At 48.6% G+C, this 27400-nt stretch overlaps 1 protein-coding gene across 2 annotated transcripts; it reads right to left on the bottom strand.

Moving 5' to 3' along the window:
• Window positions 1-1758: 1758 nt before the first annotated feature.
• LOC118513854 lies at window positions 1759-26870 on the bottom strand. Of its 2 annotated transcripts, none has more exons than XM_036060147.1 (3): window positions 26411-26870; window positions 24910-25814; window positions 1759-5814 (listed from the first exon to the last, which is right to left on the bottom strand). In XM_036060147.1, exon 3 carries the CDS (start codon window positions 5812-5814, stop codon window positions 4984-4986), a length of 831 nt encoding a protein of 276 aa, XP_035916040.1. In that variant the 5' UTR covers window positions 24910-25814; window positions 26411-26870; the 3' UTR covers window positions 1759-4983. The 2 variants fall into 2 exon arrangements, with proteins under 2 accessions (XP_035916040.1, XP_035916041.1); XM_036060148.1 differs by having other exon boundaries at window positions 26415-26870.
• Window positions 26871-27400: the final 530 nt, after the last annotated feature.

The following is a 27400-nucleotide window of genomic DNA, read 5'->3' as shown; positions in this document are numbered from 1 at the left end:
GATCAGCCCCTATTTCCGATATTATTCATCACTCGCTTCTTACTAGACAGAAGGGAAACAAATCAATTTTGAGAAATATTTACTCATCGACTGATGCTCAGACAGATTCACTCTACTCCCATTTCTCAACTCTGAGTCTGAGCCCTCCGCATAGCGACCCCGACATCTCTCGCCCAACAGTTGTTGGTAAACACCAAACACATCCCAGACGCGTCCTCGCGCAAGGCTCGCTCAGGGCCGGGTTTCCCCCCATCCAAACAAGCCCAAACCCAGAGTCAGAAGCATACATCAAGCGCACAGACAGATGGACAGATGTTTTATTAGCCCTTTTGTCTTGTCCCTTAACCCACCGGCACTGGGTCTTACTCCCGCTCCACAATACGAAAAAGGGCCGGTTTTCGCAATTTAGGCGCCATTCTTCACCGACGATAGCGTGTGTGTGTGTGTGCTTGCGTTCATTCGGGGAATCCTACCACGTAACATTGTCCGCACACGAGTGCACGGATCTCCCCGGACCTGGTTATTATTATTTAATAAGCAGCTATAGAACAGCACCGTACAGCCCGCGATCGTTCTCCTTCTGCGTTGATTTCTGGGCTCTCCCCGTCTGCAGCAGTGGGGAACAAAGATGGGGACGCTTGGAATATTGGTAGCAGCAGTAGCCGAAAAGAACCTAAAATGACCGAAAAATCGCTGGATCCCGAACACGAGCTTGAGTGCAGTTTTACAAGGAGGAGCACAAATTGGTACAATCAGCAAAGGGGCCGATTGATTTATTACGGAAAATGGTAATAATTCGGGATGAGCCATTTTCTTTCACGATTGACACGTCTTGGTCGTCTTTTATGGCTGGATACGAGTTTTATTGGAGAATTAAATTTGTAACTTACCCAAATGTCACAAAGAAGATAAGAGAAAACACAAAAAAACTCGCTTTTCTTTTAGTAATGTTTTATTCTCATACACTTTGTTTTGTTTACTATTTTCGTTGACAGCTTCAAAGTCACCGCTTCAATTACTGGTTTCACTTCACATGTCCTCACGCCCAACCACTGTCAGTGAAATGGAAAACATACCCACACTCTGTCCCTTGCCGTTGCCATAACGTCGAGCTGCTTAACCAATTTACACAACAACAACAACAAACCTTTCCCTTTTAAGGCTTTTCGATTAAATTAGTTCTGCGCGCTGGTTCTGCTCTGCTGCCGGTCCCGAAGAACCCGTTTACACGCCCGAATTCGCCTTATCATCCTCATCGTTTAAAGGGGTTCTTTTGGTGGAGGTTTATCCCAGCCAGACCCGCAAGCCCGGCAGCAGCACGTGTCCGTTCGAGGGCGATTCGAGCGATTGATTGAGTGCACTAAATTGCGCTCACACCTAAAAGCCACAGAAACACGCATTCCAGCTGCTGTCCACGGAACCGTTTAAGCGCTAATTGCTACCGTAACAAACAACTGGTCCAAAAATTACAGTCCAGCTCGGGATGAGCCTGGGGATGAGCAAGTACAGCAGCTCAACCGAACAAAAATGGTGCGATAAAGTAATTAATATCTTAAGAAAACTGTTAGGAATCATCTGATTTTGGGGAAGATGCGTTTATCGTCTTCATCCCTTTTTGTTGCTTTTTTCTACGCTACATGCCATCAGTATTTGTATACAAATAAGCTCTTAGTAAGGCGAACACGTCAAAAATGGAGCAGAAGAGCTGTCACAATTTTCTCAACTAATGACATCATCTATCAAAGAAATAGTAAACAATTGTGTTTTTCCTTCTCTCCCTCTCTCTCTCTCCTCCATTTGACAGCATGCTGTCAAACTATGTTTACTATTTATTCAAAATGCCACTCTGGAAGTTGCCAGCAGGTTCGTTCTTTTCTCTTTCTTTTCCTTTCCCTAATTTATTGCTTTCACGCAAGCTACTAACCACTTTGCTACAACTGCTTGCTAAACACAACATTCGACATGTAATAGAACAATAACAACGGTCATTGTTTGTTTGTTTGTTTGTTTGTTTGTTTGTTTCTCTAATATTCATAGCTTCAATACTGCTGTTGGATGGGGCCTTTTTTTATTATAATCGCTAGTTAATAAAGGGGAGGGGAGGGGGGGGGGGTTGCTTTTGTTTTCGTCCATAAATACCTGGCTTACTGATAACAGAAACAATACACACGCACACACATAAAGAGACACGCACACTCGCTAACACGCAACACGCTATACTTTCGACATGGCTTTCGCTTACAAGGGTCTACAGGGGTTTCCTGTGTCTTAAATATCTTCTCCGATGGCTGGATCCATCTCTCTCTCCCTCTGTCTCGCTCTTGCTCTACCACTGTCTCTTTCCTATTCGTTCGTGTTCGTTTTTTGCTAGTTCTATTCTCTAATCATCCAGCCATCAATTTAGTTAAATATTCATTTGTTTTTCATTTGTTTTGTTACACGTTCACTGTGTTTTTAGCCGCACTTTTATGTTTCTTTTTCGCAAAAATCCTCTTCCATATCTTCACTGTCTCCCTTTATCGATCGTTCCCCCCATGGCTATACAATAAATATTCTCTTTGCAAACTACAACTAGAAAAGGTGGTTACGATTTCATTACTTCATGTTTTGTTTTATTACCATGTTGTGTTGTGGGTAGTTGGTATGTGTATGTGTATGTGTGATGTAATCCTCCAACTCTTCTCTCCATTTCATTTCATCGCTTCCCTGTGCATCCTCCTTTGGTTTATCCTTCTGTGCATCCTTCATCCGGCCCGTTGCAGAAAATTATTCCACATAAATATTCCCAACGAAAACAAAAAAAACAAACTCCCCAGCCCCATGGTCACCTGCTGATGTGTCCGAGGACACATTAGCATCACAAAACGCATACCACTGCAACCCTGCTGGTTCGCCGATAATTGATCGACACCTCGGCTCAATCAGCATCGGCCGCCTGCCCGTATCCGATTGCGCGCCAGGAACTCCAAGACGCTGATTCATCGAATCGGCGGTCCACGGATGCAGGTGATTCCAAAACCCGTGCTGCGTTGCGATTGACTGTTTTCCAGATCTTTTTTCTACATCCAATCCAGTAACACGGCACACAAAAACCGGCAACTTTTTCGACACACACACTCACGAATTTAGCACACCCGAAAGGTGGTGCCCCGGTGGTGACTTATGCCAGACACCGGTGACAGAATTTGCCGCCGCGTGGAGGCTCGCTGCGGCTGTGGCTAGCTATGAGTCACACCGCAGCTTCACCAATTGCGTCGTTTGCGTATCGTTTCGCGGCACGGAAATCCGATCCGATCGGCCGAGGTGAGTGAGCCAAGGAGAGAGGGAGAGAGAGAGAGAGAGCACCGTCCAAAAGCAGCTTTTTCTTGGTCCAAAACTGCCGCCCGGTACCAAACGGTCACCCATAATTAACACCGCCATTCGGGTGTGCTCTATCTCTCTCCCTCCCTCTCTCTCTCTCTCTCTCTCTCTCTCTCTCTTTCATCCGGATGGTATCAAGTACAGTGATTCTGAGTTCCAATCATAACTAATTTATTCGCCACCGATTATCTCATCGACCGATCGACCGATGGCGGACGAACCCTGCCACGCAAGGGTTCCGATGCATGACATCAGAGATCCCGCTTCCCAGCCACGATCCACGCAAGTTCATGGACACGGGGGCACGTACTCGGCAGGCGCAGAATTTGGAGCGCAGTTAGCGTCACAAAGCGATCACTCATCCAGTGTCATCCGTCAGCCGTTAGAGTAGCTCGTAAAGCTTCACCCACTGAATGACACCAATCAATCGCACGGTGCTCCCAGCACCCAGCTTGTGGTGTCGCAGTCACGTGCGCCAAATGCAGGAAGAATAGTGATGCACCACTGCGAACGGGGTCGTTAATGGCGGTGACTCAACCACCGCCATACTGTCCCGGAGTAATCGTCCAGGGTCTGCTACTAACGCATGATACATTCTGCAAACTTTCCGACCGGGAAACTTGGAAAAGTACCTCAGGAGGGCGCGCTCGCGTTGCTAGAGAGTTACTGACATCGCTCAGACTTCAGGTTGAGCGGCAGAACACCTGCGTCGCGTCGCGATCCTTCATTGAAGAGTCGTCAGATTCACGGTCAGTTTGGCCTCAGATATCTTTATCGATTGTTTTGCTTCTCTAGACAGAGCGTGTCTCAAATCAACCTCTCCGACCTGGTAAACCCTGCAAACGTGCTACACCAGAAACGATCATTATAACATCCCCCCCAATTGAACGTCCGCGTTCTGTAACAACTTCTTGGGGCTTTCCCAAGCCCCGCAAAGTCCCAAACCTACGTATGCCCACATGTAGTACACGAGAGCACGCGCACACTCCCGAGTTCTCTCTGCATTTGGCAAATTCGCAGCACCATTCATCATTCTAAGAAAATTACCACCTTGCCGACCGGTGGGAAAAGGTGGGAGTCGTCTACCTGGTCGCATCCTAACCCCCGAAAATGGGAGCGCTGACACCTTCGCGCGCCGGTAACTTTATCTTCGCCCTCTCCGCCTGGACGTAAATGGAAGGTTGGCCAACCCGGCCCGAGGATGGTTCCCAAAACTGGCCAGCAAAACCAAACAAAACCAAGCCATAACCCTCACCTTTCACAACAAAGATGGCTCAGCTAGCAAAAGCTGAATGATAGCGAGATGTGTTTGTGTTTGCTGTGAGCTCCCCCCCCCCCCCCCCCCCCTCCCCAAACAACAACGCCCACAAAGCGCGCCCCCTGGATGCACAGACTTCCCGAAAAAAAAATGCACACATGCGTCCACAACATCCAACTAACGTAATTACTGAGACAGGCTAAAACAACCAAACATAATTGCTATAACGGCTAATACAATACGAACAATAATACTAATCAAAACGTATAACCTATCGCTCTGTCCATTCACACACACACAGGCTCACTCACACACTCACAACACGCTCACACATACGCGCACGCCGCAGCTCGCCGCTGCCCACTTCAGTGGAGCGGTTCGGCAATGCACTTGCACTGCTTGATGCGTTGGATGCGCTTCCGCCGTAGCTGCGGCACGAGCGACGGGCAGCGCAACGTCACCGTCATCCAGGTGAACTTCTTCGGCTTGCAGAAGGCGCACGAGCGGAACGCGGGCCCGGTCAGATCCTCGTCCTCGAAGTCGCCGCTCAGGTCCCGCCGGTTGCTGCTGCTGCTGCTGCTGGCCGAGTAGCTCGCGACGGTGGGTTTGCCGCCGTGCCGCCTGCGCTTCGGCGACTTCGGGATGTAGAACGAGTTGCACTGGCCGTAGCAGAAGCGGTTCATGATCGTCCGGCTCATGCAGCCCTCCTCCCGGATCCGCTGCATCAGCGGTTCCGTCTTGCACCAGTCCTTCTTCAGATACTCCTTGCGCGTCACCAGCAGTGCGTTTTTGCTCGACTTGAGCAGCTTGTCGCCACGGTAGGCGTGCAGATCGGCGAGCAGATCCCCTCCTCCTCCACCACCACCACCACCGGAACCATTATGTGAGACCGGGGTGTGCGAGTGCCGGGACCCGTGACCTCCCTGACGCCGACCGTGGAAGTCAAAGTCGATCGCCACCTCGGGCGTTTGGTAGAGATCCGCTCCATCCTCGGTGACATCTTCATCGAGGTCGTTCTGTACCAGGTAGCGCTTTTCGTTTTCTCGCGAAGCGTTCGCCCGCCTCTCGGCCAGTATCTGCTCCACGTGCCGCGTGTTGATGATGTCCAGTATGGAGTCGGACAGCTGTATCCGGTGGCCGGACGAGTGGACTAGCAGCAGTGATAACAGCACCAGCAGCTTCATCGTTGGATTCATCTAGAACGAGCGGCAAGAAAGTTGAGATCGTGATTAGCTTCAATCCTTAGACCAACTTCTTCAAACAAATGTCCAAAAACTCCTCTTGGATCCATAATTCCCAGAATAGAGACAACAGTCGTGGAATTAAGTTTTTGACGAACAAGATAATCACACCACAAACTTCCATCCAATCTCCGGAGGCGTCCCCGGCTTTGCTGGAAACAATCTGGTAGGCCCTTCGTCTGTGTGCACCATCCTACACACACACACACACACACACACGAAAGCACCCCAAAAACCGAGAGACATTGTTGTGGCTCGGCACTCAGCACCTTCCCACCTTAATATCCCGAAACGTTCCGGCCAGACACTTGAGACACCGGCGCCACAAGACTGTTTCGCTTCGCGTCCCTCGTGGGTTGCATCTTCCAGCGACCGACCGTAATGACGCGAGCTCTCTCCGTGCCTATCTCCACAATACGCAGTCCTCAACCGGCTTAGGGCGCTGCTCGTACGCGACCCGGTCGCGCCATCCGGCTTAGAAATGACATTTCGATCCAGGGCGCGCGGGCCGGATTTTTCATGAATGAAAGCTTGGAAAGTACCCCAGCTGCTGCAGCATGAATGGAGAGGGCTCTACTAGTTCCAGCCCTGGTTACTACTACTACTACTACCAGCAAAGTCATCAAGTCACCAAGTCACCCGAGTGTTGCGACAGTTGCCTTGCTGGCGAGTTTCTGGTTGCGTGTGCGATCGCGCGATCGGATCCGTTCGTCGTCACGCGAGAAATCAGTCCAACAAATCGGCCACAAGTCGTAAAAACTAAATGCTCTCCCCTGCTTCCTCTTCCTTCTCTTCCTCCTCTTCTTCTGGGCGCGTGGGCCGCACCGTTGCGCATCGGGGGTCTCCTCTTGCCGGGTCGCGTACGCGCACGAAAGATACGCGATTCATCCATTTAAAACCGAAATCCCGTTCACCCGCGCGGATGGCCTCCGCAACTTTGGTCTGTGTGTGTGTGCGTGTGTGTGTGTGTGCGCGTTTTTTATTATTATTTCCCTTATTTTCGCTTTGTTTTCGCGCGGGGGTATACATACATCTGTATGCATGCATACACTTTCTTGTTACCCACGTGCGACCCCGGCCACGGTGCTCGTCGCGTCGGTGTGTCGCCGTAGAGAGGCGCGTGTGCCCGGGCGCGCGCGATTTTGAGAAGCATGCAATGGCAACGGCCACACAACCGGCGCTCGGCCGACCAAAACCCGCCACCAGTGTGTGATGTCAACATGGAATTAAAACAACAACAACGAAACCCTTCCTCCATCGGGTGGGTTCGCCGGTTTTGGCAGCACGCGTGTCGCGCCACAGCAGATAAGTGTCGTTTCCCTACGGATCGCTCAATTGCTCACTCACGGTACATCACCGAGAGTAGGATCCATCTTGGTGCACCCATTCATTCATAAGTGAGAAGCTTACTGGCGCGATCTAACTACGATGATTTCATGAACGTAACTCAGCCGTCACAAGGTGGATGGACGGATGGAGATCTCTTGACACTTGGTTGACGTCGAGCCGGTGTGTGCGAATACACATCCACACGGTCATATGTTTTATGTCACAGTGGAGGAACTCTTACTGTGAGCCTCATCTCCCAACTCACAGTTCAATGTTTCAAACTGTTTAAGTCATTTGGATGGGTCATGATTAAATTAGGATGTCATATTCATTCTTGATGACATCTTCTCCGAACTCATTCTCCGTAGTGAGGAGTGATTATTCTACTATGTAGCATCAATAAGTCTAACCCAGAATTCGAGCCCAGAACCTGACGGATAATTCAGTCATGCCTTTACCTTTCCCACTGATTAACAGGCCTAATCAAGTAGAGTTTCAAATTAACCATAAACGGACAAAACAATCAAAGGCAGGTCAACCGAGCTCTTCATTCAAACGTCTATTGCCAAACTTCATAGATCGCACGTCCTTTCTTCTCTACGCGTTGTATAATTTATCTATTCAACGTTTACCACCCTTAATAGAGTTGTCAAGACCACAACCCCCAATGCCAAACACTAGCTAATACGTTAATCGTAAATTTTTAATACGGACAACAATTCGCGCTCTAATCCGACCGTTCCGCAGGTCCGTCTTATCCTGTTTTCCCCCTAGCCAACCGTGCGACCATATTTTGCGACTTCATTCATTGTCGTTTGCCTCTTACATGCTGTGAAAATTGTCACCTCTACGGTCACCCCGTAGCACCAAATTCGTATCCAATCACACACACACACCCACGAGAACGGATGATGCGGATCCGCACGGCAAGGTCCACGACACCTTCAGCCGACGAGCCTTATTAGTCACCGGGCATCAGTTTCACCAGCCCACCCCAGCCAACAGCGAGATGGAAATCAAGCGTCCCCCCTGTACGCGCGTGTGTGTGTGTGTGGCTGTGGATCTATATATATGCGCCACACCTTCGCATCTTCGAGGAAGCGGCTTTCCTTCAGGTATCGTCGCGACCACTGGACCACACTCCCCGCCGAAAATGGTGAAATGCGACACCATTAATCTAATGGCGAGCGTCGAATTTTTAATCAGCCATAAAACGCTGACTAACAAATGGACATTGGACCGTGGAGTCACGCGCAGACCTCTCCTGAAAAGCATCCGCACAAACTTCGCCAAGCAGAGGAGATCCAGCTCCAAACGACTCCTCTCGCTACGATTCCATTTCCTCGAACAGTGACAGCCATTCTGCAAGTGCACAGCGGACATAACCAGTGCTAGACGTTTCGCGAGCATAGCGACAGCATTCCCACCGGAGTTGCCGGGTGACCCCACAGGGAACTGGACATCAAATCGAGCCGAGACTCAGAACCCCAAAACGACCGATACGATCGCGGTTACCGATCGTCTCCGGTAAAAGGGTAAAATATTGAGACATTCGAAATCAGACGCCGGTCGGCCAAGCCGGGACGCCACAAATATCTTTCCTGCCAGTCTGATTTGGCAGCCGACCGGACCATTTGAGTTGTGGTGGCGCCGGCAAAAATGCTGGAGCCACATTAACGGGCTCTCTCGGACCGGACCGCTTCCTGGTCTTCGGCTGGGGTCTGATTCGAGCCGTCAGCGCCGATTCTCCGATCTCGAGTGTCTTTGAACGTTTGGAATTGGACGGTGCTGGGTGCATTAAGTTGCTCTCCCCCAACCGACCTTACGCGTCGTCAGCCGATGCGAAGAACCTGCGGAGGCCCTTGCAAAACCCCTCAAAAAACCAGTATTCATTCGTGAATGCCATAATTGTATTCACCTGAGCGTCCGGGCTATCGAGCGTCCGCCATCGGGAGTTCTCGGCTCGCGCGGGTAAACTGATCCACGGTACGGATCTTATCGACATACGCAATCGCATCGAATCGTCCAGCGCCATCACACGCCATCCACGCGCCTTAATTACAGACACGGCCGCCGTACGCCCAGTGTCATCCGAAATGGGTACGCATCGGCCCACCAGCTCGAAACGGAATCGGCGCCCAATTTGGTGGAAACTTCCCAGCTTCCAGGAAACTGCCCGACCAACCCACCGGCTCGGCATCCAGCATCCAGTTGTTTGGTGCGTCTTCTTGTTCCGAAAGACTTCACAAGAGGATTATTTCGTGCGCAGAGTGATTGTCACTCCATTTCGGACAAAAATTGCTGATGCTTCGGGTGCGTGAAAAGATTGCCTAGACACTTGCCCGGCACCGTAACCGTAAGTAATTGTGGGATGTCTCTGCGTAAAGCGAGTCGTCCGGTTGGTCCCGGCAGTGGCGGCGACGTATATGGGCAGCGAGCGTTTAAGCCGATAGATCTTCTGGTAGATCTTAATCTGCGTTTAGCCTATTGTAAAACCATTATTCGCATCTTGTCGTTCTGGCGCGGCTGGGCGTTCTGGAGGCGATACCTCCGTGGGCATTGTTTTTTGTGGTTTTCTGGTGTCCAAAAATGAGCCGCGACACAAAGAGGAAGTAGCATGTCCAGTTTACTGTTCAGGTTCTCGCAAGAATAGCTCGCTTGAGCTTCCTAAAAGAAATGTTGGAAGTCATAAAGCGCTGAATATAGCACAATTTGAATATTTATTGTGCCTTGCCTGAATCGGTAGGCGAGGAGCAGTGTAAATCATCTAACTAGAGTAAGAGTTTGATGAGTCAACGCACAACCTTTGAAACTGAAACCCCTCGACGATGGTTTCTCATTATCGTTTCCAAAAGTCAACCGAACCGATTGCTTGCCGATAATCAGCTCGTCCGGTCCACATTGTACAGCCTCGACAGCCAACCACATCACCACCATGAGTCAATAAATGAGTAATTTTAATACGCCGATAAATCTGCCACGGAACTCATCATCCCGGTGCAGATGAAGCGGATTGATTTTTTAAACCGCAGTTTGGCTCTCATCACAACACTTTATCTGACTCATAAATTTCAACTAAATTTATTGTTTTCCAAATGGCCGCACCTTCCACCCGGCGCGTTCGATCGCGATCGTCACGTACGCTGGACGGCTGGCTGGCGACGAAAAGCCTGGACCCGGGGCCGGTCACAGTCGGGCAATACTAAAAATAAAAACTCCGCCGCCCCGGCTAGAACCCGATCTCTTGAGTCATGACCTATAATTTGATGGATTGGAAAAGTGCGTTTTCGCCACCGCAGGAACCGAGCCGATCAGGTTCGATTTGGTCTGCGTCATAACAAAACCGGCGCTCGGCATGGCTCGGTCCCGATCTGGACAGACTTTCGCTGCCTGTCATCATCGTCCGCGCGGCGGTTTGCGCTGTAATGGATCTGTTTTGGCGTGCCGTTGCTGATCGCTTTATGAAGCGATCTTCAAAAACCCCGGCCCGTGTTGGGGGGGGGGGGTGCATTATACATTTTTATCCCCATTGCTTTATTGCAAATTATTACAACTCATCGACGTCGGCGACGGCGTCTAGACGCATATGCACGAGCGCTAAATTAACCTTCGCGGTAATCAATTTTGCTTCAGTTTACTGTACCATAAATCTTCAAACGTACCAGGCGCACTGGTGAGCATCTGCCGACGCCGTCGGGGCCGATCTTGTAATCATGGCGATCCTTTTTGATCCAGTCAACAGGCCAATGAGTTGGCCGCCGCTAGCTGATATGATCTTTACCGTCTAATGGGAGGATTAATAAAACGGCTTGATGATGTTTGCTGCTCCCCCTGCGGGAACTTCCACACGCCCGGCAACGCGCGCTTTCGGCTTTGGCACGATCGCATGTCAGCATGTCATTACCTGCCGGTGACATTCGCCTAACGAAACAATTAACACCACTCGCTCACCGCACGTAACACTGTTCAATTTTATGTATCAAAAGTATCGCGATAAGTAGACGATAAATCTACCTAGCCGGGGCCCGGCTTGACAACTTGTTTGGACAGTCCGGTACGTGATCGCGCGCCCCCGGCCTAAAGGATCATCGCACATCGTGAGAAGGTTCATCTCATTTGCAACGGTGATGCCCAACTTCCAAAAGGGTGGCAGGATAAATATGTACATTTATGCACCGCTATCGGACGCCAATTGTGTCAGCGTGGCCGCCATTGTCAGGCCCATCAAGCGGGCACCATTTTGTTGTGTCATTTCGTGTGACACACCACGGTGAGCCGTTATCGTTCGCCGTTCGCGCTCCAGGAAATCAAAGCAGATCGTGATTTCCAATATTCAAATCGCAATAAATCACCGACAATCCGCCGAGACAACTGCAAATTACCGTCGCCACCAACCAAACCCCAGTCGTTGGGAGAGGTTCGGCGTTAGGTATTTGCCCTTCCTGGACACGCCAAACGGCTCCAGCGCCGAGGCCCAATGATCGTGGCGCAGGGGCAAGCGTTCGCCACGAATGATGAATTCCTGATAAAGTTTACAGACACTGTACCACCACACGACAGCACGAACACGGTTTGCGCCCAGCCGAACGTAGGGCGAGACAAACATGAGGATCACGAGAACCGGGCGGACCGGGCGAAAGATCGATAGAAATGAATTTCCATGTGACATTCTTCTAAATCGATTTATGACACCTGCCCGCCAACAATGAAACACAACAATGCACGATCGAATCGGCGCGTATCCTTCAAATTCCATCGAGATCCGAGATTGGGTATTGCGATCGCCGATCTCGGGCGCAACGATACCCGCGAGTAGCGAGCCCTTTTGCCCATACTAAAATAGTTTTACAACAGGAAACCCTTAAATATCAACCCCCGTTAATGCCACACGTGCGAAGGAAAGCACCAGTTTTATGGCTCGCGTTTCGTCGTCGAACGAAATCTCTGCCAGGCCGGGGCAAGTTATTGCTAGGCAGAAGTTAAGCCATTAGACCTGCTGACACATTGTCAATTTAAATTGTGGCGCCTCGACGGCATACCGAAATAGTTGTTGCTTGCACCACTTCTTGACGACACCCGGTTTATGGCGGTTTGGCGTTCGCTGCATTCCTCCATGTGCACTGCGCAGCGTTGGGCGGGGAATGCAGATTAGCGGCCCAGCCACAGCATGCAGCATATCGTTCCGTTTCTACGCGTGAGGCGTAAACTATAATTATCACCCGCGAGTTTCTCGCATGCAGATAATCCGACGCGCGAGAGATCCTCGCCAGCGTAATCCAGCCCGATTCGCCGGTCCAATAATTCGGATGCGCGAAACTGGCCCCAACAATAGCGCGGATGGATAGGGTGATGTTTTCCTGGGTGGATGGAAAGATTTTATGATCCTCGCATTCTAGTGCACACCGACCGAACCGGACGTCGTGATGGGTTTCGACGAGACGCTCGCTTTATTTACGCTTTATCGTACCCGGCGAGACAACAACAGCGCGCTCGCTGGTTGAAGTGCGAGACCCTGCACGGGGACAGAAAAGGGAAGCGATTCACCACGGTAGCTGCGGCGTCACGATGAAATGGTTTACTTTAGGTCGGGACTAGCCCCGGGGCTAACCCCAAAAAATATAACCCCGAAACCCCCCCCTCCGGAGACCAGAAAAACACCTCAACGTAAACAAACAGACGACCGACCGGTGCAGTTGTTGCGTACGAAACAGGTCGCCGGCCCCTGGTATGAGATCAGCTGATTCCAAACGCGCTGCCATTACGACCACGGACTACTCCTTGCTTTTCTTTCCTTCGCCCTCACTGACTTCGTTGTCGCCAGCCGCCGGGTGCGCGGGGCGCTTATCGGCCACGGAAGACTCGGCGGAACGCGACTCCGCTTCCCTGAGGGGCCCAGCTCGAGCCCATATTCTCTTACTCGATCGCACTCTAATCCTGCCGCCGCCAACGGCCCAAAACCATTAGGCGGTTGGCGAGATCGCGTGATGCGTGATCGCTCGAGAGCCGTTGAGTAGGTGTCGCCCGGTCGCCCGGCATAAGGCTGCGCCTGTGTTTGTCAAGCGGTGCCGGGTAATTACATTACATTTAATTAAAAATCCATCACTTATCTACCACCAAATGGACGAAATGGAGATAAAATGCCAATCATAACACACGACCGGTGTGGTGTTCTTAAGCGACCCCGGCTGTGCCATACCACCCTCTTCCCAACCACCTGGCACACCTTGGAAGGCTGGGAAAGCTTTAAAAGCACGTACCGTACGTAAACTACCCACCCCGGGGTTTCTTTCATTTTATCACCTTTGAAAGCCTTTTTTGTGTGTCTTGTTTGTGGAATTGGTAGAAAGGGGCCGGAACATTGGGCCGGAAGTCCTTTTCGGTAGAAGCCCACACCACATGCGCATTCCGATGCGGATCAGCCACACCTGAATAGGGCGTTCGTTCCCGGAAGACAATCCTTCCTACCTGCCCCGAAGGGGAAGCATCGAAGAAAATGGTATCAAAATTCCCACGCCAGCTAACGATTTAATCCTATTGGCTACGAGCAGGGCGGAAAAAAAGGTTGTCCGGTGTCTTGCTGATCGGTGGAGCGAACAGCTCAGGTACGGATCGCCGGAACACGTACTGAGGGATTGTTTATCGGGTCAAAAAGAACGGACTGGTATGGGTATTTACTTTAGGAAAACGTGCTCAATAGGCTTTTCCTCGAGATATTCATTACGAGAATAAAGCATCAGGATAATGGACGGCCTTTGGAATCCTATTATATTCGGAAGATTGGACGTTTCAAGAAGAAAATATTTGCTGAATGATCCTACTGAGATTGTGCTTGGTTTACCGCAGTGAGCAAGTGATCGTGAGCTGTGCTCCAGGATAACAACAGATGAGATGCTCACAAGGATTCTCGCGCTGATTACTAGCTCAGGCTTCCTAGCTCATCTATCCAACTAGGTGGTATTAAGAAATCTATTCTTGAACTTAAGAAGAAGTATTCTTGAACTCTCTTGCTATTCTTGAGATTGCTCGTCAGTAACTCATGTGAGCTATAGTCTCAAGACCCACATCAATAATGTAGAATTTAGCTCAGCTCTCCAACCGGAGTACTAGCTCACTAGATCTGGACTTTAAGGATCTCCCAATACGCAATACAGGACCCTGATATCATGAAGTCTTAGGACCTGAGCTCTTGTGACTATGCCTGAGCTCCATTATCTCATGTGATGTTGAATTTCTGAACCTTCAACCCCAAATCCATCAGAAGCTCCTATTAAAGTATAAATTTCGAAATATTATTCAAAACCCCATACATTGTCAATCATCCCGAAAAACCCCCTTCTTGGCTAGCACAGATCTAATCAGCCAGAAGACAGATCGGTTTTCCACGTGCCTGACCGTACAACCTCAAGATCAGCGCAATTCACACACGCTGTAAATTTGTTTTCATCGTCTTCATCGTGAAACGCCGGCCGGCGCGCACGGTGCCGAACCAACCCCCTTCCTACCTTCCCTTACTCCCCACTGCACCCTACAAGCACTTGATTTCCGCATCACTCCCTCATTTCCATATGATTTTATTTATAAGCAACAGGCAGAGAACGGAACAGCGAAAAAACAAAAAACGTCCACCACAACAACAAATAATTGTATCGAAAATGAAAAATTAATTTCTGATATCATGCTCGTAAATATACACACACGGAGAGGCACGCGAAGAGAACGGCGGCGCATGCTCGAGTGAGTGCGCGCCACACCGCCGGCATTGTGTCGTCGCCGGTCGGCGTCGCCAGAGCAAGTCACGCTAAGGTTCCCTGGGTGATTTTATTTTTTTATTTTGTTCGTTTCGGTTAGGTTTTGTTCCCTGCTTCTCTCCGGCCAGGTCAGGGCATCGAGCGGGTGTCCCACCTTCCCCGTTTTCCGCGCGCGCGCGTGTGTGTGTGTGTAAATATATATTTTATTCTTCTCATTTTTCGCTACGTCGCCGTGATCGCCGGTGGCTGAGCGACTCCGAGAGATCAAACTCACACACACACACACAGATCGTGAGGTTCATGATCGTCGATCCCTTGCACGTTCACCGCCGTGTCCTCCCTCGCCCATCCCCACCATCCCTCACCATGGCGCCAAACGTAAAACTGCCCGCCTGTCGCTATCTTATTTGTCAGTTAACCTTAAATCTTTAGCGCAACAACAACCAGCCGACGCCGTGATCATCGTTCGCCCGCGATCGTTTCTAGCGGTGGGACAGACAGGCAGCGGAGGAGGAGTGAGCGGCGGGGGGTCGACGTGCGCCATCACCACACGCAGCTTCCGCCCGCTTCTCTACATCTATCTTTGACGACGATGATGATGATCTGTCCGGGGCCCTGTCTCGCGCCGACGACGACGACGACGCCAGCTAAGCGCCATGATGAGGGGAGCAAAGCACCCGCTTCTCAACCGACCTTCCCCCTCTCCCCCCCCCCCCTCAGTTGATCGGCAGTGGGCCAAAAATTGAATTGAAAAATCGCACCAGCCGAAACTCGACGCGAGAGAGCAGCGATCTCAGCAGCAGATCGCGTGTTGCGATCGCCAAAGGATTCAATGTTGTATGCGCTGCTCATCGCACCCGTAAAGAACTTGAGAAGATCTTGTGCGTGTACGTGTGTGTGTGAAGCGCCTTGTGGCGCCCGCTTCTTGGCGACGGGTGAATCGATCGAGAGGATATGGAAACCTTACTCGAGCCACTGGCGTCACACCGGGTTAACACACGTACCAGCGAGCAGCGGCGCAGACGACCACGCATCATCATGCTGCTGCGGCTGCTGCTGATGATGATCATCATCATTATCATCATGCACGCGTCCTTTCCCTGCTTTTTGGCGTGAGAAAGCGAACGCGACGGCGCAGGACTCGGGGGCAGCAGGAATTATTAAAACCGGCCAGAACGGGCCAGAACGGTGTATAATCAGAAACAACTTGTTAAGCGCCACCAGAAGCAGAGAACACCCCTTTCTGTGCGCGCTGTCTACACAAGCTGTCCTCCTCGCACCTGTACGAGGCTGGTGCGAGCGAACGAGATAGACGTATTCGTACGCAGCATCGCGCCAGATGCGGCGGCGTTTGGCAGCATTCGTATCGATCGTGCGCGGTGAAAAATTATTACATGCAACCTTCTCCGACCCTTATGGGATGGTCCCGCGACTTGGCTTCCGCGACTCGTTGGTTTCCCTACTGGACGTATTTGCGAACCGGTGAGACACAGACAAACAGACGGACGGACAAAACACCGATATCGGTTTGGAAAGCGAGAAGGAAAGCGCCATCCATTCTCCGGACTCGACGAGATTGGTTTCGTTTTCGGCTGGTTTCGGGCAGCAGAAAATGTCAAACCGATTTACGCACACAAAAACGCGGACAACGGGCCGATCCGGTCCCTTGGTGGTGCCCTTTAAGGAGTCGGAAAAGAAGATGTGAACGACGCACTGTCACGCGGCGCCACAGCTCTAATCGCCGGTGTCTCCGCGCCGAAGTTGCGGAGGTTACGCACCACCGCGATTCACGCGGCCTGGCACGCGGCCACTGGACGCGGCCCCGAAAAAGGCAAAAAGGGCACGTCGACGAAAACGGCGCAAAAATGTCACGCATGATAGCGCAATGCCGATTTTCGCCGTTGCAAGCCGCTGCGTTTTGTTTATTATTACCGGTGACGGTGGCGCCATCGCTAACAAGGGTTTTGTGCAGGGGCCGACAAAACACTTTCAAACTCGTGGCAGGTCGTGCTGTTGCAATGCGGATAGCAATCCACTAATCCTTTCTGAGACGTGCAACTGCAGAACGTTCGCCGTTGCAGATCGATTTCAAATCGGAAAAAGGGGTAGCCGGAATTCTTGGACAGCACGAAGGCCAAGATCACCTTCAACTAGAGTGGTTAATCACATAGACTGGCAGAAATATAAGCTTTGATAACAATATCGTCAAGGCTAACTTCAGAGTGAGACTTTCTAACATTAATATTTGTCTAATTACCTATAACAAGGAGGCCTTGCCTACATGGCTCCTAATCAGTGTAGACTAGATAATCCTGAGCTAGAGTTCCAGTCCAACTTCGCTTTCGGACGTGCTCATTAGTTCATTCAGTTCAATATCTGAACGCTCCTTAAGGTCCAGAACTGTGATGTCCACTAGCAATGTCCAACTCAAGTAGCGATCTCTGAATCATTGATTGGAAACAATAAATGTCAAGCCAAGAACTCCTGAAGTTGTAGAATAAATTTATAAAGATGAAATCAGACAAATCCACTGGTTCCAAGGTTCACCGGTAGAGGACATCATGACCCAGTACAGGAGGTCATTTGAGGAAGACATTCAGCAATTAAATCGCAAGTAATCGCATCAATCATCTGTATCCTAAGATTCCTCATAGAGGATATAAGATATTGGATATTATTTTAATGAGATTTATCCCTGGAGAAGATCAGTTTTAGCCTTCAGTGCTCACAGTTCCACACACACGCACTGTCCACGTGGTCGTCCGATTTACAACTTCCCAACGCCATAAAGTACGTCAAAGCTGTCGCAAACGTCTGTTCGATGGTTCCACAGGTCCATTAACGGGTGCTGCCAAAATAAACGAACCGATGATATCCGATCGCGAGCAACAACATCGGATGTGTGACCAGCTGATTTTCTGCTGTCTAAAACACATACACACACAGTCACCTCCAATCGCTTTTCTTCGACCGCAGACCTTTTTCAGCCCTTTCGTAATTTTGCCCGCTCGTTTTAATTAGAAACATATTACACCAGATTGCCAATCGGCTGTCCCCAACCCTCAACCACCCGGAGATCGTTGGAAATAACAGACGCATTTGCATACGGCCGCAGCACAAGAATCGCACATATCAATCACGGCCATTCATTTCGCCCGGGTTCCATTTCGCATTCCGTGGCGTGCCGAGAGCGGGTGCGCGACGGAAATCGAAGGTGCCGGAAAAGCGGATGGCCCGGTGGTGCTAATGTGCGAACACGGTTGAAAGGGCCGTCCAACATTAGTCGCCTCCCCCCCCCCCCCTCTTCACCCCAACAGTCAGTCCCCCCTTCCCTCCTTCTCCAAATGCCACCAGCTATCGCAATTTATCTCAATTATCTTTTATGGAATTTTAATAACAGTGCAACAATAGTAATGCATCGAATGCGTTTTGTGTTTTGACGCTCAAGACCTGCTTGCCTGCCTGCTGGGAGAGTTCTCTAGGCCTGCCGTGACTAGAGATACCGGCGGAGTTGCTTGCTAAACGATCGCCCGAAAGGATGGTCAATGTCAGCACTTTGTTGCACCAACCGGCCCAGTATGTCACCTGTCTGTGCGCAATGCACACTTCCTTCCCGCTGCAGTGTTTGTGTGCACAGGCGTAAACGTTTCATTGAACCTTTCATCGCGGCAGGATGCCGAACGGCGTAAAACACCCTAGCGCGATTCCCTGGCGTGGCTGGAACACGCGCGCCATTCATAGGCCACATTCTTGGCATACCTGAGCGAAGCACTTCGCGTAAGCAGATGCGCGTGATGTATCCGAATCGTTGGCCCGATGATGGCTGCTTTTCATCACCTCCCAGACTACCCACGGAATAGGGGGGTAATCGACGGCTTCGGTGAAGAGCAATACGCGTACGTTTGACCTATAAATAACGAACCGGTTCATTGTTGAGCAGCTTCCGATCGAGCGTTTACGTACGCACACCGGCGATGAATCAACGCTCTACGGTTCATCGGATGAATTCGTCGGAACGTTACCCGGTAGCTCCCGGTACTATCACGCCCTGCCAGTGATCGATAATGGGTTTGCCGTGATGATCGATTGATCGATTGACGGTTAGAATTTATGGCACCGGGAGCTTCGCTCGTCAGTGCTTCCCACGCGTTACCTCGCACGGATTATCGTGTGGTGTTATCATTCCAAAATAAAACAATACTCGCCATCGGAACGCATCGATCATTCACCGTTCGAGCGTGCGTCATAAGGAAGATCATCCTCCAGGTGAATCGTTTTGGCTGCGCACGAGCACCCCCCATAAAAGTATTTGGCCCCAAAACCAAATTGATCGACCGTCGACTGCGCGATATAAATCATCCAATTTTTCTTAAGTAAAACCAATTAATGTCCGAACTACCGACGAAAGCTGCATAACAAAAGGTCCGTGACGCACGCCAAAGCTTTCCCCGTAGCATGTCCAGCAATTCGTTCAATTCTACTACTACTGCTGCTGCTGCTGCTGGATCCGGAAGCCAGCAAAAGAATGTAAACAAGAGGTTAATTTAGAATGACCACCCGAGCCGATCGTCAGATTTCGGCAACCAAGGGATAATTGGCTCAATTATGATCTGTCAATATTATGCCAACTAACACCGTTCCTGCAAACCACTTAATGTGTGTGAAGCGGTCGATGTAAACAAATCGTGCGAGGTGCTATAAAACCTGCGACCAGTTAAATCGAAGCACCGATCGGAGTGGCGGGGGGGTGGGGGGAGGGAGCTGCCAAATGTGTCGCCAATCTTCCCAATAAATCAACGTTCGAGTCGTTGGATGAAGACTTGTTTCAAGATTTATGAAGCCATACTTAGGAAGTCACTCTGCCATAATCGTATCTTTATTGTCTTCCTCCACGGTGTGATGGTGGTGAGCGGGCTCGATAAAATGCACACCCTGTGTGTCTGAGTGTTAATCCATCCTAAAACGACTGGCGAACACTGGCGATCGCGCTCGCGAACAACTCAATCTGCGCTAATCCTTGTCCGTGGTGAGCCCCCCCCCCCCCCCTACAAATCCAATTAACGGACGCTTGTCATCACGTCCGCAATGGAAAGCTCAGTACACCATTCTGTATCAGAATTTGTGCTCCGGACATCATGCGCCATTTTGGACGCAGAATTTATCCCAATCGATCGTTCGAAACGTGTCGATGTTTCGGTTGGACAAAACGAAAACCCCACATTTACAGACGAGTACACTCATTAGCAAACCAGCACCGAAGAAACCCCGAGAGGGTCATAAAATTTTAAATTAGACCATCGACTATGGTTGGCAAGCGATGGTGGTGGCCAAGTAGTTCTGGGAAGATATGTAGTTCAAGGTTTGGTGTGTTTTTCTGGTTGCTACCCGTTTGGAGACCTGTGCCAAGCGTTACCCAGTCGGCTATTATTTATGGCATCGAGTATTTAAAGCCGAAAAACTTTGGAGAGCTCCTAGCTAGTAGATCAGTATCAGCTTCTTTGGTAACTCTCGTTGGAATCCGATGTGGACTAATCGATGTCCAGTGTCTTTAGGGTTTTGTTGTCCTGATGGCTTTAACTGCTCTCCTAAAGATCGCTAGAGGTGATACCCTCCACCGGATAATATCTCCTCGAATTGATGAGTTCTTTTCAATGTCAAATTCCGTCTACGATCACCAACACCCCCAAAATTGCTCATCCTGCAACGAGGATCCCAAACAAAGCTATCGCACGATCAAACTTTACCATATGTACAGCTCCAACCAAAGCCACTAAGTGCAACCGGGCAAAAGCTACCAAGACCCCCGCATACTGAAATAGGCCACTGCAATCGGTATAAAATCGGCGGCTCGCGTTCTCCCCCCCGGTCAATGCTAATGACACTGCACTGCCACGATGTAGGTTTTGATTGCCATCCGATTTCGCACTCGGCTCAAATTACCCGCAAACGCCTTCTCCGCCCCATACTACTTTAATGGATAATTAAACACCTTATCCGGCGCAGGCTCCAGGTGCGGTGCGGTGACAACCGCAACGGCAGCATCCACCGGAGCGGCCGCTCCTCCAGATGCGGAGCTCGACCCACACACCACGGTCGACGGTGGTACGTTCATTGACAGATTGTGCATTCGATTGTTGAGCTGTTGCGTTTGCGTGCGCTCCGTATCTGAAGATGCAATTTAACACCCCCGGGAAAAATCACTCAGGCTTCCAGGTGTCCGGAAGTTCGCCCGCGTAGTGAGACGCGTGATGAGTCGCCGACCGCAAAGAAAAAAAGCAGAACCGAACTCCCCTTCGCAGGCGACGGTGTCCAAAGACGGCGACGGATTACTTACGGATTGCCTTTTATCTTCAGCACTTCGCCGAGAATTGCGAGCGATGGGTAAGGTATCTCAGGGACAGGGACTTGGATCGGGGAAGAAAAAAAACGAACCCCAGCTGGACGGACTCAGTGACGCTAGTTCTGCGGATAGTTCTTGCAAAACTTTCCTTTCCTTCCTTGGTGATGCTTTCCCGGCTGGCGGACACGTTCTTCCGGGCTTTCTTCTACATCCGCTTCATTGAAGCCATCGCTCGATGACTGATTACATTGTTTTGCTGGCAGTGGTTCGAGTAATTTGTAATTTATCATACCGAAACCCGGCCAAAACGCTCCACCCCAGGCCACCCTGAGAAAGAGTTGGGTTGCGAGCTTGTGTTTGTGTGCGGGAAGCAAAAGCCACCAATCATCCCGGTGGATCCGTTCCATGTGGACCATCGTCGTGCTAGCGCTGGTGGCCATAAATCATGCTGCGAAGCTCTTAAAACTGACGGTCGACGGTCAAACTAAATAATTGCAACTCTCGGGTTTCGGATGGGGGCACGACGCGTTTGCGAGAATGCAACCGATCAGCTGACTCCGAACGCTGGTGGCTCGGCGAGGATTTCTAGACTTCGCCCAAGAAGTCTAGACTTTGATGCGATTTTTGGAATCCGACCCATCAAAAACCCATCAAGTTAGCAATGAAATGGAAAGCAATACGAAGGAAGCATCAAGATGTACAAAAAAACAATCTTTTCCGCGGCTACTAGATCTTAGAACGTTTAGCGACATTGAATCTGTTGGTCCATAAAACTGAGGAGCTTAAAGCTAGCTTAAACTTGGCTTGAAGTTAACTTTTTTAATACCCGAGCTACTAGATCTTGGAATCGAAGTTCGCTTCGCGACTTGACTTAAAGTCCTAATAAAACCTAATACGCCTCTGCAATAATATTTTGTAATATCTGATGCGTAAAATAAACATACCCACCACACCAGCAAGAAAAACAACCAATACTGCATCCAAACTGAACTGCGTAGAAATGCCGAGGATTCTTTTACACGGCGAGAAAAAAACTATATTCCTCAGACACATGGCAGAAAAGTTTCCAATTTTTTTGTTTCAGGTTTTCAAGGTTTTCGCGTGAGCAAACACACACGCATACCCGACCCGAACTTTGGTCGTTTGTTTTCCGCCGGACCTCGAACATCCGCCAAGAAAAACAACCTCCCTTACGCTGCAACCACGGGGCCAGCGCCATTGCAGCCGGTGCGTCCTTGCGAAAAGTGTCGTTCCGACCGTATAATTTTAAGATCACACTTGGGAGGGTGCATTTGTTTTCTCGCTGCCCGGAGGAAGAAAAACCCCGATTTTATTGCAATTTTATTTTGTTCGCCCGTGGACCGAGGCGACACCGGCCACAGTCAATATGTTGTTGTGCTAGGACGCCTTTTGCAAGCACCCCATTGAATAATCATATTTGTTATCGCGATAAGGACCTTGGGCGTGTTTGCGCTCTGTCTTTGTGCTGGGAGTTCGCCGAGCGCGAGGAATTCTTATCGATGGGGAAAAGTGTTTACCGGTGCCACGGCGGCGTCATTTCCATTCTCGGGCGATGAAATCACTCACCCAGTAGCAGTAGCAGTAGCAGCAGCTATTGAGGGATTAATGGATTGCTTCCAAAAAAAAAACTGAGAACTATTCCGGAATTTTCAGAATTTGGAATCTTGACAATGAAACAATTGCATTCGTAATATTCGTAAACCATGCCAAGAATTCGTTAATTCTTCGCCAACATATTGTACGAAAATTCCGTCCTCAACTCGCGATTACTCATTCCCGTGCTTCTCTTAAGTCACCCCGTGGACGAACCTCATCCATCAAAACCGAGTCCTGGGGAGCAGAAAAAAAAACACAGAGCTCCAACTCTCGACGGGTCCTGCTGGCGCTGGTGTCGAGTGCGTTACCGATGCCGATTGCACTGATGGGTCTGGCGTCTAGCGCCACCACTACACAATCCGGCCGGTGGTAGCCAGCCTCTCGAAACCTGCCCCTGGCAATTCTAGTGTAACGTATCGGCGAAAATACATCTTCCACCATCCCACAGACAGACAGAGACGATCGGCAATCGTCTCGATGGGTGCAATTATAGTGGCCCGACTCTAGCGGTCTGATGCCCTTAAGCCTCCCACCGATGCTGATGACGTTTCGCCATCGAAACCGGAAGGAATTATCATCGCTCCGGGAAGCTGGTGCTGGCGCTAGTAATGTTATTACAGCGACGACCGCGACGCTGATGATGATGATGAGACAAACTGACGAAGCGTTACCATGATTAATGATTTATTGTACGCGTGGTACTCGCACCGTTCGATCACGTCCAATGTGTGAGTCCAAATAAAGAAAATAGAAAATCTATTTCCACCTACATGCGCCATGCTATTAGCGGGAAAGGATTGCAGCTTCCATTATAGCAATGTTGAAATGCAACGAACGATCAACGAATCGTACCGGGTAAGGGCTTGATAGATACATCTTGTGGGAGGAAATACACACAAATGTTTTTCTTGGTCCATTTTATGGGGTGATAGTGAAATATTGGGTGGGTTAGTTAAGTAGATCAATTGCTCTAAAATTACCATAAATTATAGCAGCTACGATTTAGTGGCTATTGCGTCAACGGTACACTTCGATTTTTTGTTGGTTGTTTTTCCTATTTTCTCATATTAACTTAGATTTTAACTATAAACGTTTGGCGCCGTATTGTCATGTTTTCCCACATATTTTTATATTACTTACGCCTACTTTTGGGATAATATCGGTTAAGAAATTTAAAAGAAAAGATTCGAATTTCATTTCATGACCTTTTTCTGCTTCTTGGAAGCGTTTTAAACATTTTTTCTCTAATTTCAAGAAAATAGTAAAATTTTTCCTTACTATAACATAATACCACCTCTTATAGCAATGTTTTACTTAGTTGTTCATTATCATGATATCATGGTTTTATTTTAGGATTTGCTATAATTTTTCACATTCTTCAAATACATTTTTTTCACATTTTCCTTTAATATTTTTCTTTTTTTTTTGCTTTAAAAATTACTAGCTTTAAATTACTCGAAAAGCTAACATCGTAGCTATAAATTATAGCAGTTTAGTTTAGAACTAATCGAATATTCAATAAATTTTAAATTTTTTAAAAAAATTGATAAATTTTCCAATTCACGGAAGATTTTCTATAAAAAATATAATTTAAAGCAGTTTTTGTATTAAAAATCCATCAAGTAAACAATAGAAAAAAAAATTATAAGAAGCTTTTGTCATTGGAAACTATTCCAAAGGCATTTAAAAAAGGGAAAATTTTCCTTTTTGCATCATACAACATGAAAAAAGAAACAAAAACCGGATCAGTTCATTTCAATAATCTATGTGTTCCAGCCCAGATCATAATATGCACCACAAAACCTCAATCATCAAACGTCTTAATCGTGCAATTAGCCTGTTAATTCGCACTTTTAGCAAATCAGCATACTTCCTGCGTGATTCAGACGCATTTTTCCGGCATGGGAAAAAAATGCCGGTCCGCTCAATGTCCGCTCCCGTCGCGTTCTGCCAACTTGTACCGCAACTACTAGCACTACTACTGTTGCTATTACTACTAGCGCTGCGTCCACTTACCTTGAACGTTCCGTGCAACGTTGCAAGCACCACTGCTGATGATAAAAAAAAGTCTGTTAAACGTTCCCCACGCGTCGTCAAGTGGCGAGGGTCTGGGCTGCGTCACCGGGATGGGAAACGAAATATTTCTAGCGGTGAGTAGGTGATGATGACGATGATGATGGTCCGCCTAGTGTCGAGGGAACGGAGGCACAAATCACCACAATTGCATCACTCCGATGGCGTCAACGTGGGAAAATCTCATCAATGTGCTCTTTTCGGCGCAAACTACCAGCGAAAGGACACACGAAGAAACGCTGGTCGCAATCAAATATCCAGCTACTGATCCAGCTTTTCCACACTCACACTCAAAGACACTACAGACACACACAAACACTACGCGATTCTGACAGAAGCAATCGCTGACGATCGGTCGATCGCTTGTTCGCAATTTTTTACACTAAATCCCACCACGTGTTGGCTGCTTCGGTTTATTTATATTGCTACCATATAAATCATCAAACAGCGCGCGGCTCGATCGCCATAAAACGCTTTTCCGCAAGTTGTTCGATTGCTTGCACGATCGAATCGATACGGATAAAATGGCGCCAGCAGCGAGGCAACGAAACAATCCCAAACCAAGGACGAGCTTTCTCCACCGATAAGCGGAAGCAAACACTTGCACAAAACAACACTTTTCAGTATTTTGGCACTAATTATTCACACGAACAGCTTGTTTGTTTTGCGGCGAACTCAACACCACTCACTAAACGCGTTTGGTGTGACGCTAGTGGACGCGGCTCGCACACTGGGTTTGGTTGGAAGATTCAGTGAAAGCACCATTGCTGTATATGTCTTGGCACCATTTAACACAAAAGCATTAGAATCCTTTCGAAAAAGTTGTTCAAATCTCTCAGCTCGAAAATCTGAAAAGGAAAAAGAAAATAGTTAATTTAGCTGTTTCAAACATACGGTAAAAGTCTAAGTAAAAGCGATCACCCGATCGCGACAAATCGGAAGTGCTTTTAAACATCCCTTTCCGCTTTTCGACTCGAAGGGGTGGACACAAGTCTGGTGTCGAGTCGCACCGCAATCATGAATGAATGGCGGATGACACCGAGCGATAAAATCGCAACACGATCGGATCGTGTTGGCGAGCCACAGCGAAGTGCATTCTTTCCACTACTGCTATTCAAGCGGAACTATCTGCCCCTTCGACAAGCGTACCAATACCGCCCATTTGGAGTAAAAATGTCTCATGTAAAAATGTGTCACGCCAAATTTGCAACCATCGACCGAGTTCTAATTTGGTCGCATGTACTAATCAAACTAACGTCAATCACTGGCAACATCGACATGATCATCCAAGTCAAACAAAAACGATCCGGAAGCAACCACAACAAACACTGCACACATTACTGCATTACTTTTTATCGCCCCAACACATGTTGTCCATTTTGGTGCCGTCGCTGGGAGTTTTATTATAAAACTGTACTGAGAAACCACTATAAACTACACTCACCGACCAGAAGCGTCGATCTGCTCTTTCCTGCGTCGTATCGGAGTACACTGATGAAACGTAACGAAAACCCCTTTTCGCCTCAAAACACCGGATCACGAATCAACACGGCAAAGAGAGCAAAACACGTCCGTACGACTCGAGCGCTAAGCCAGTAATGAATGAAATGAATGAACGCGCGAGATGCTCTAGTGGGACTGTGGCTGCTGCTGCTGCTGGCCGGCCGCTGTTTTCACACGCGCGTACGTACGTATGCGGCAATATGCGAAAGTGGTGTAGTATTGTTAGATTCAATTATTCTTACATTGCTTCAAATTATTCTTATCATGATTGCTTGAAGTTATAGAGTATTTTCTTTTATTTTATCTTTTTCATAATTTTAAAAACACTTTAATTTTTTAGCTGATTATGATCAGGTTAGCGAATTTTCTACTATTTGCACATTTTTTTCCAAGTATTACAATAAAAATCGCTAAGGATTACTTTACAAATTCAAACATTATAATATTTAAACGCATAAAAAAGCGTTAAATATTCAAACAGTTCGATAATTATACGCTTTCCATTACGATTAAACATACAAATCGTAGTAGGCCGTTTCATCTCTTGAAATAGAACCTATTTTGACCATGTTCGCACTACGCTTATCCCACTGTCTGAGATCGTTTGAATAGCACGCACGAAGGAAGCCGAGCTCAACACGAATGCGTTTGATGCTTTTTTGTTCTTTTTTCTCTTTCGGTCGCGATTCACTCATTCTATGTTTTGTCTCGCTGGATGCTGGAAGCGCAGGAAGAATAGTGCTAGCAATTGAAGTCAGATAAGGATAAGTAAATAAGTCCTTAGAAATAAAAAAAGATAATAACATAATACTATTACTTCAAACAATTGTAAATATATGTTTAGTTATTCTCTAGAGCTCGGTTTTTTGAAATTTAAATAAGAAAGGAATTAATAAATAAAGTCTTAATGATATTAAAACAATTAAGAGCT

The sequence above is a fragment of the Anopheles stephensi genome, chromosome 3 (genome assembly GCF_013141755.1).
Source record: "Anopheles stephensi strain Indian chromosome 3, UCI_ANSTEP_V1.0, whole genome shotgun sequence".
NCBI classification, from domain to species: Eukaryota; Metazoa; Arthropoda; class Insecta; order Diptera; family Culicidae; genus Anopheles; species Anopheles stephensi.
This window is presented reverse-complemented; position numbering and strand designations above follow the sequence as displayed.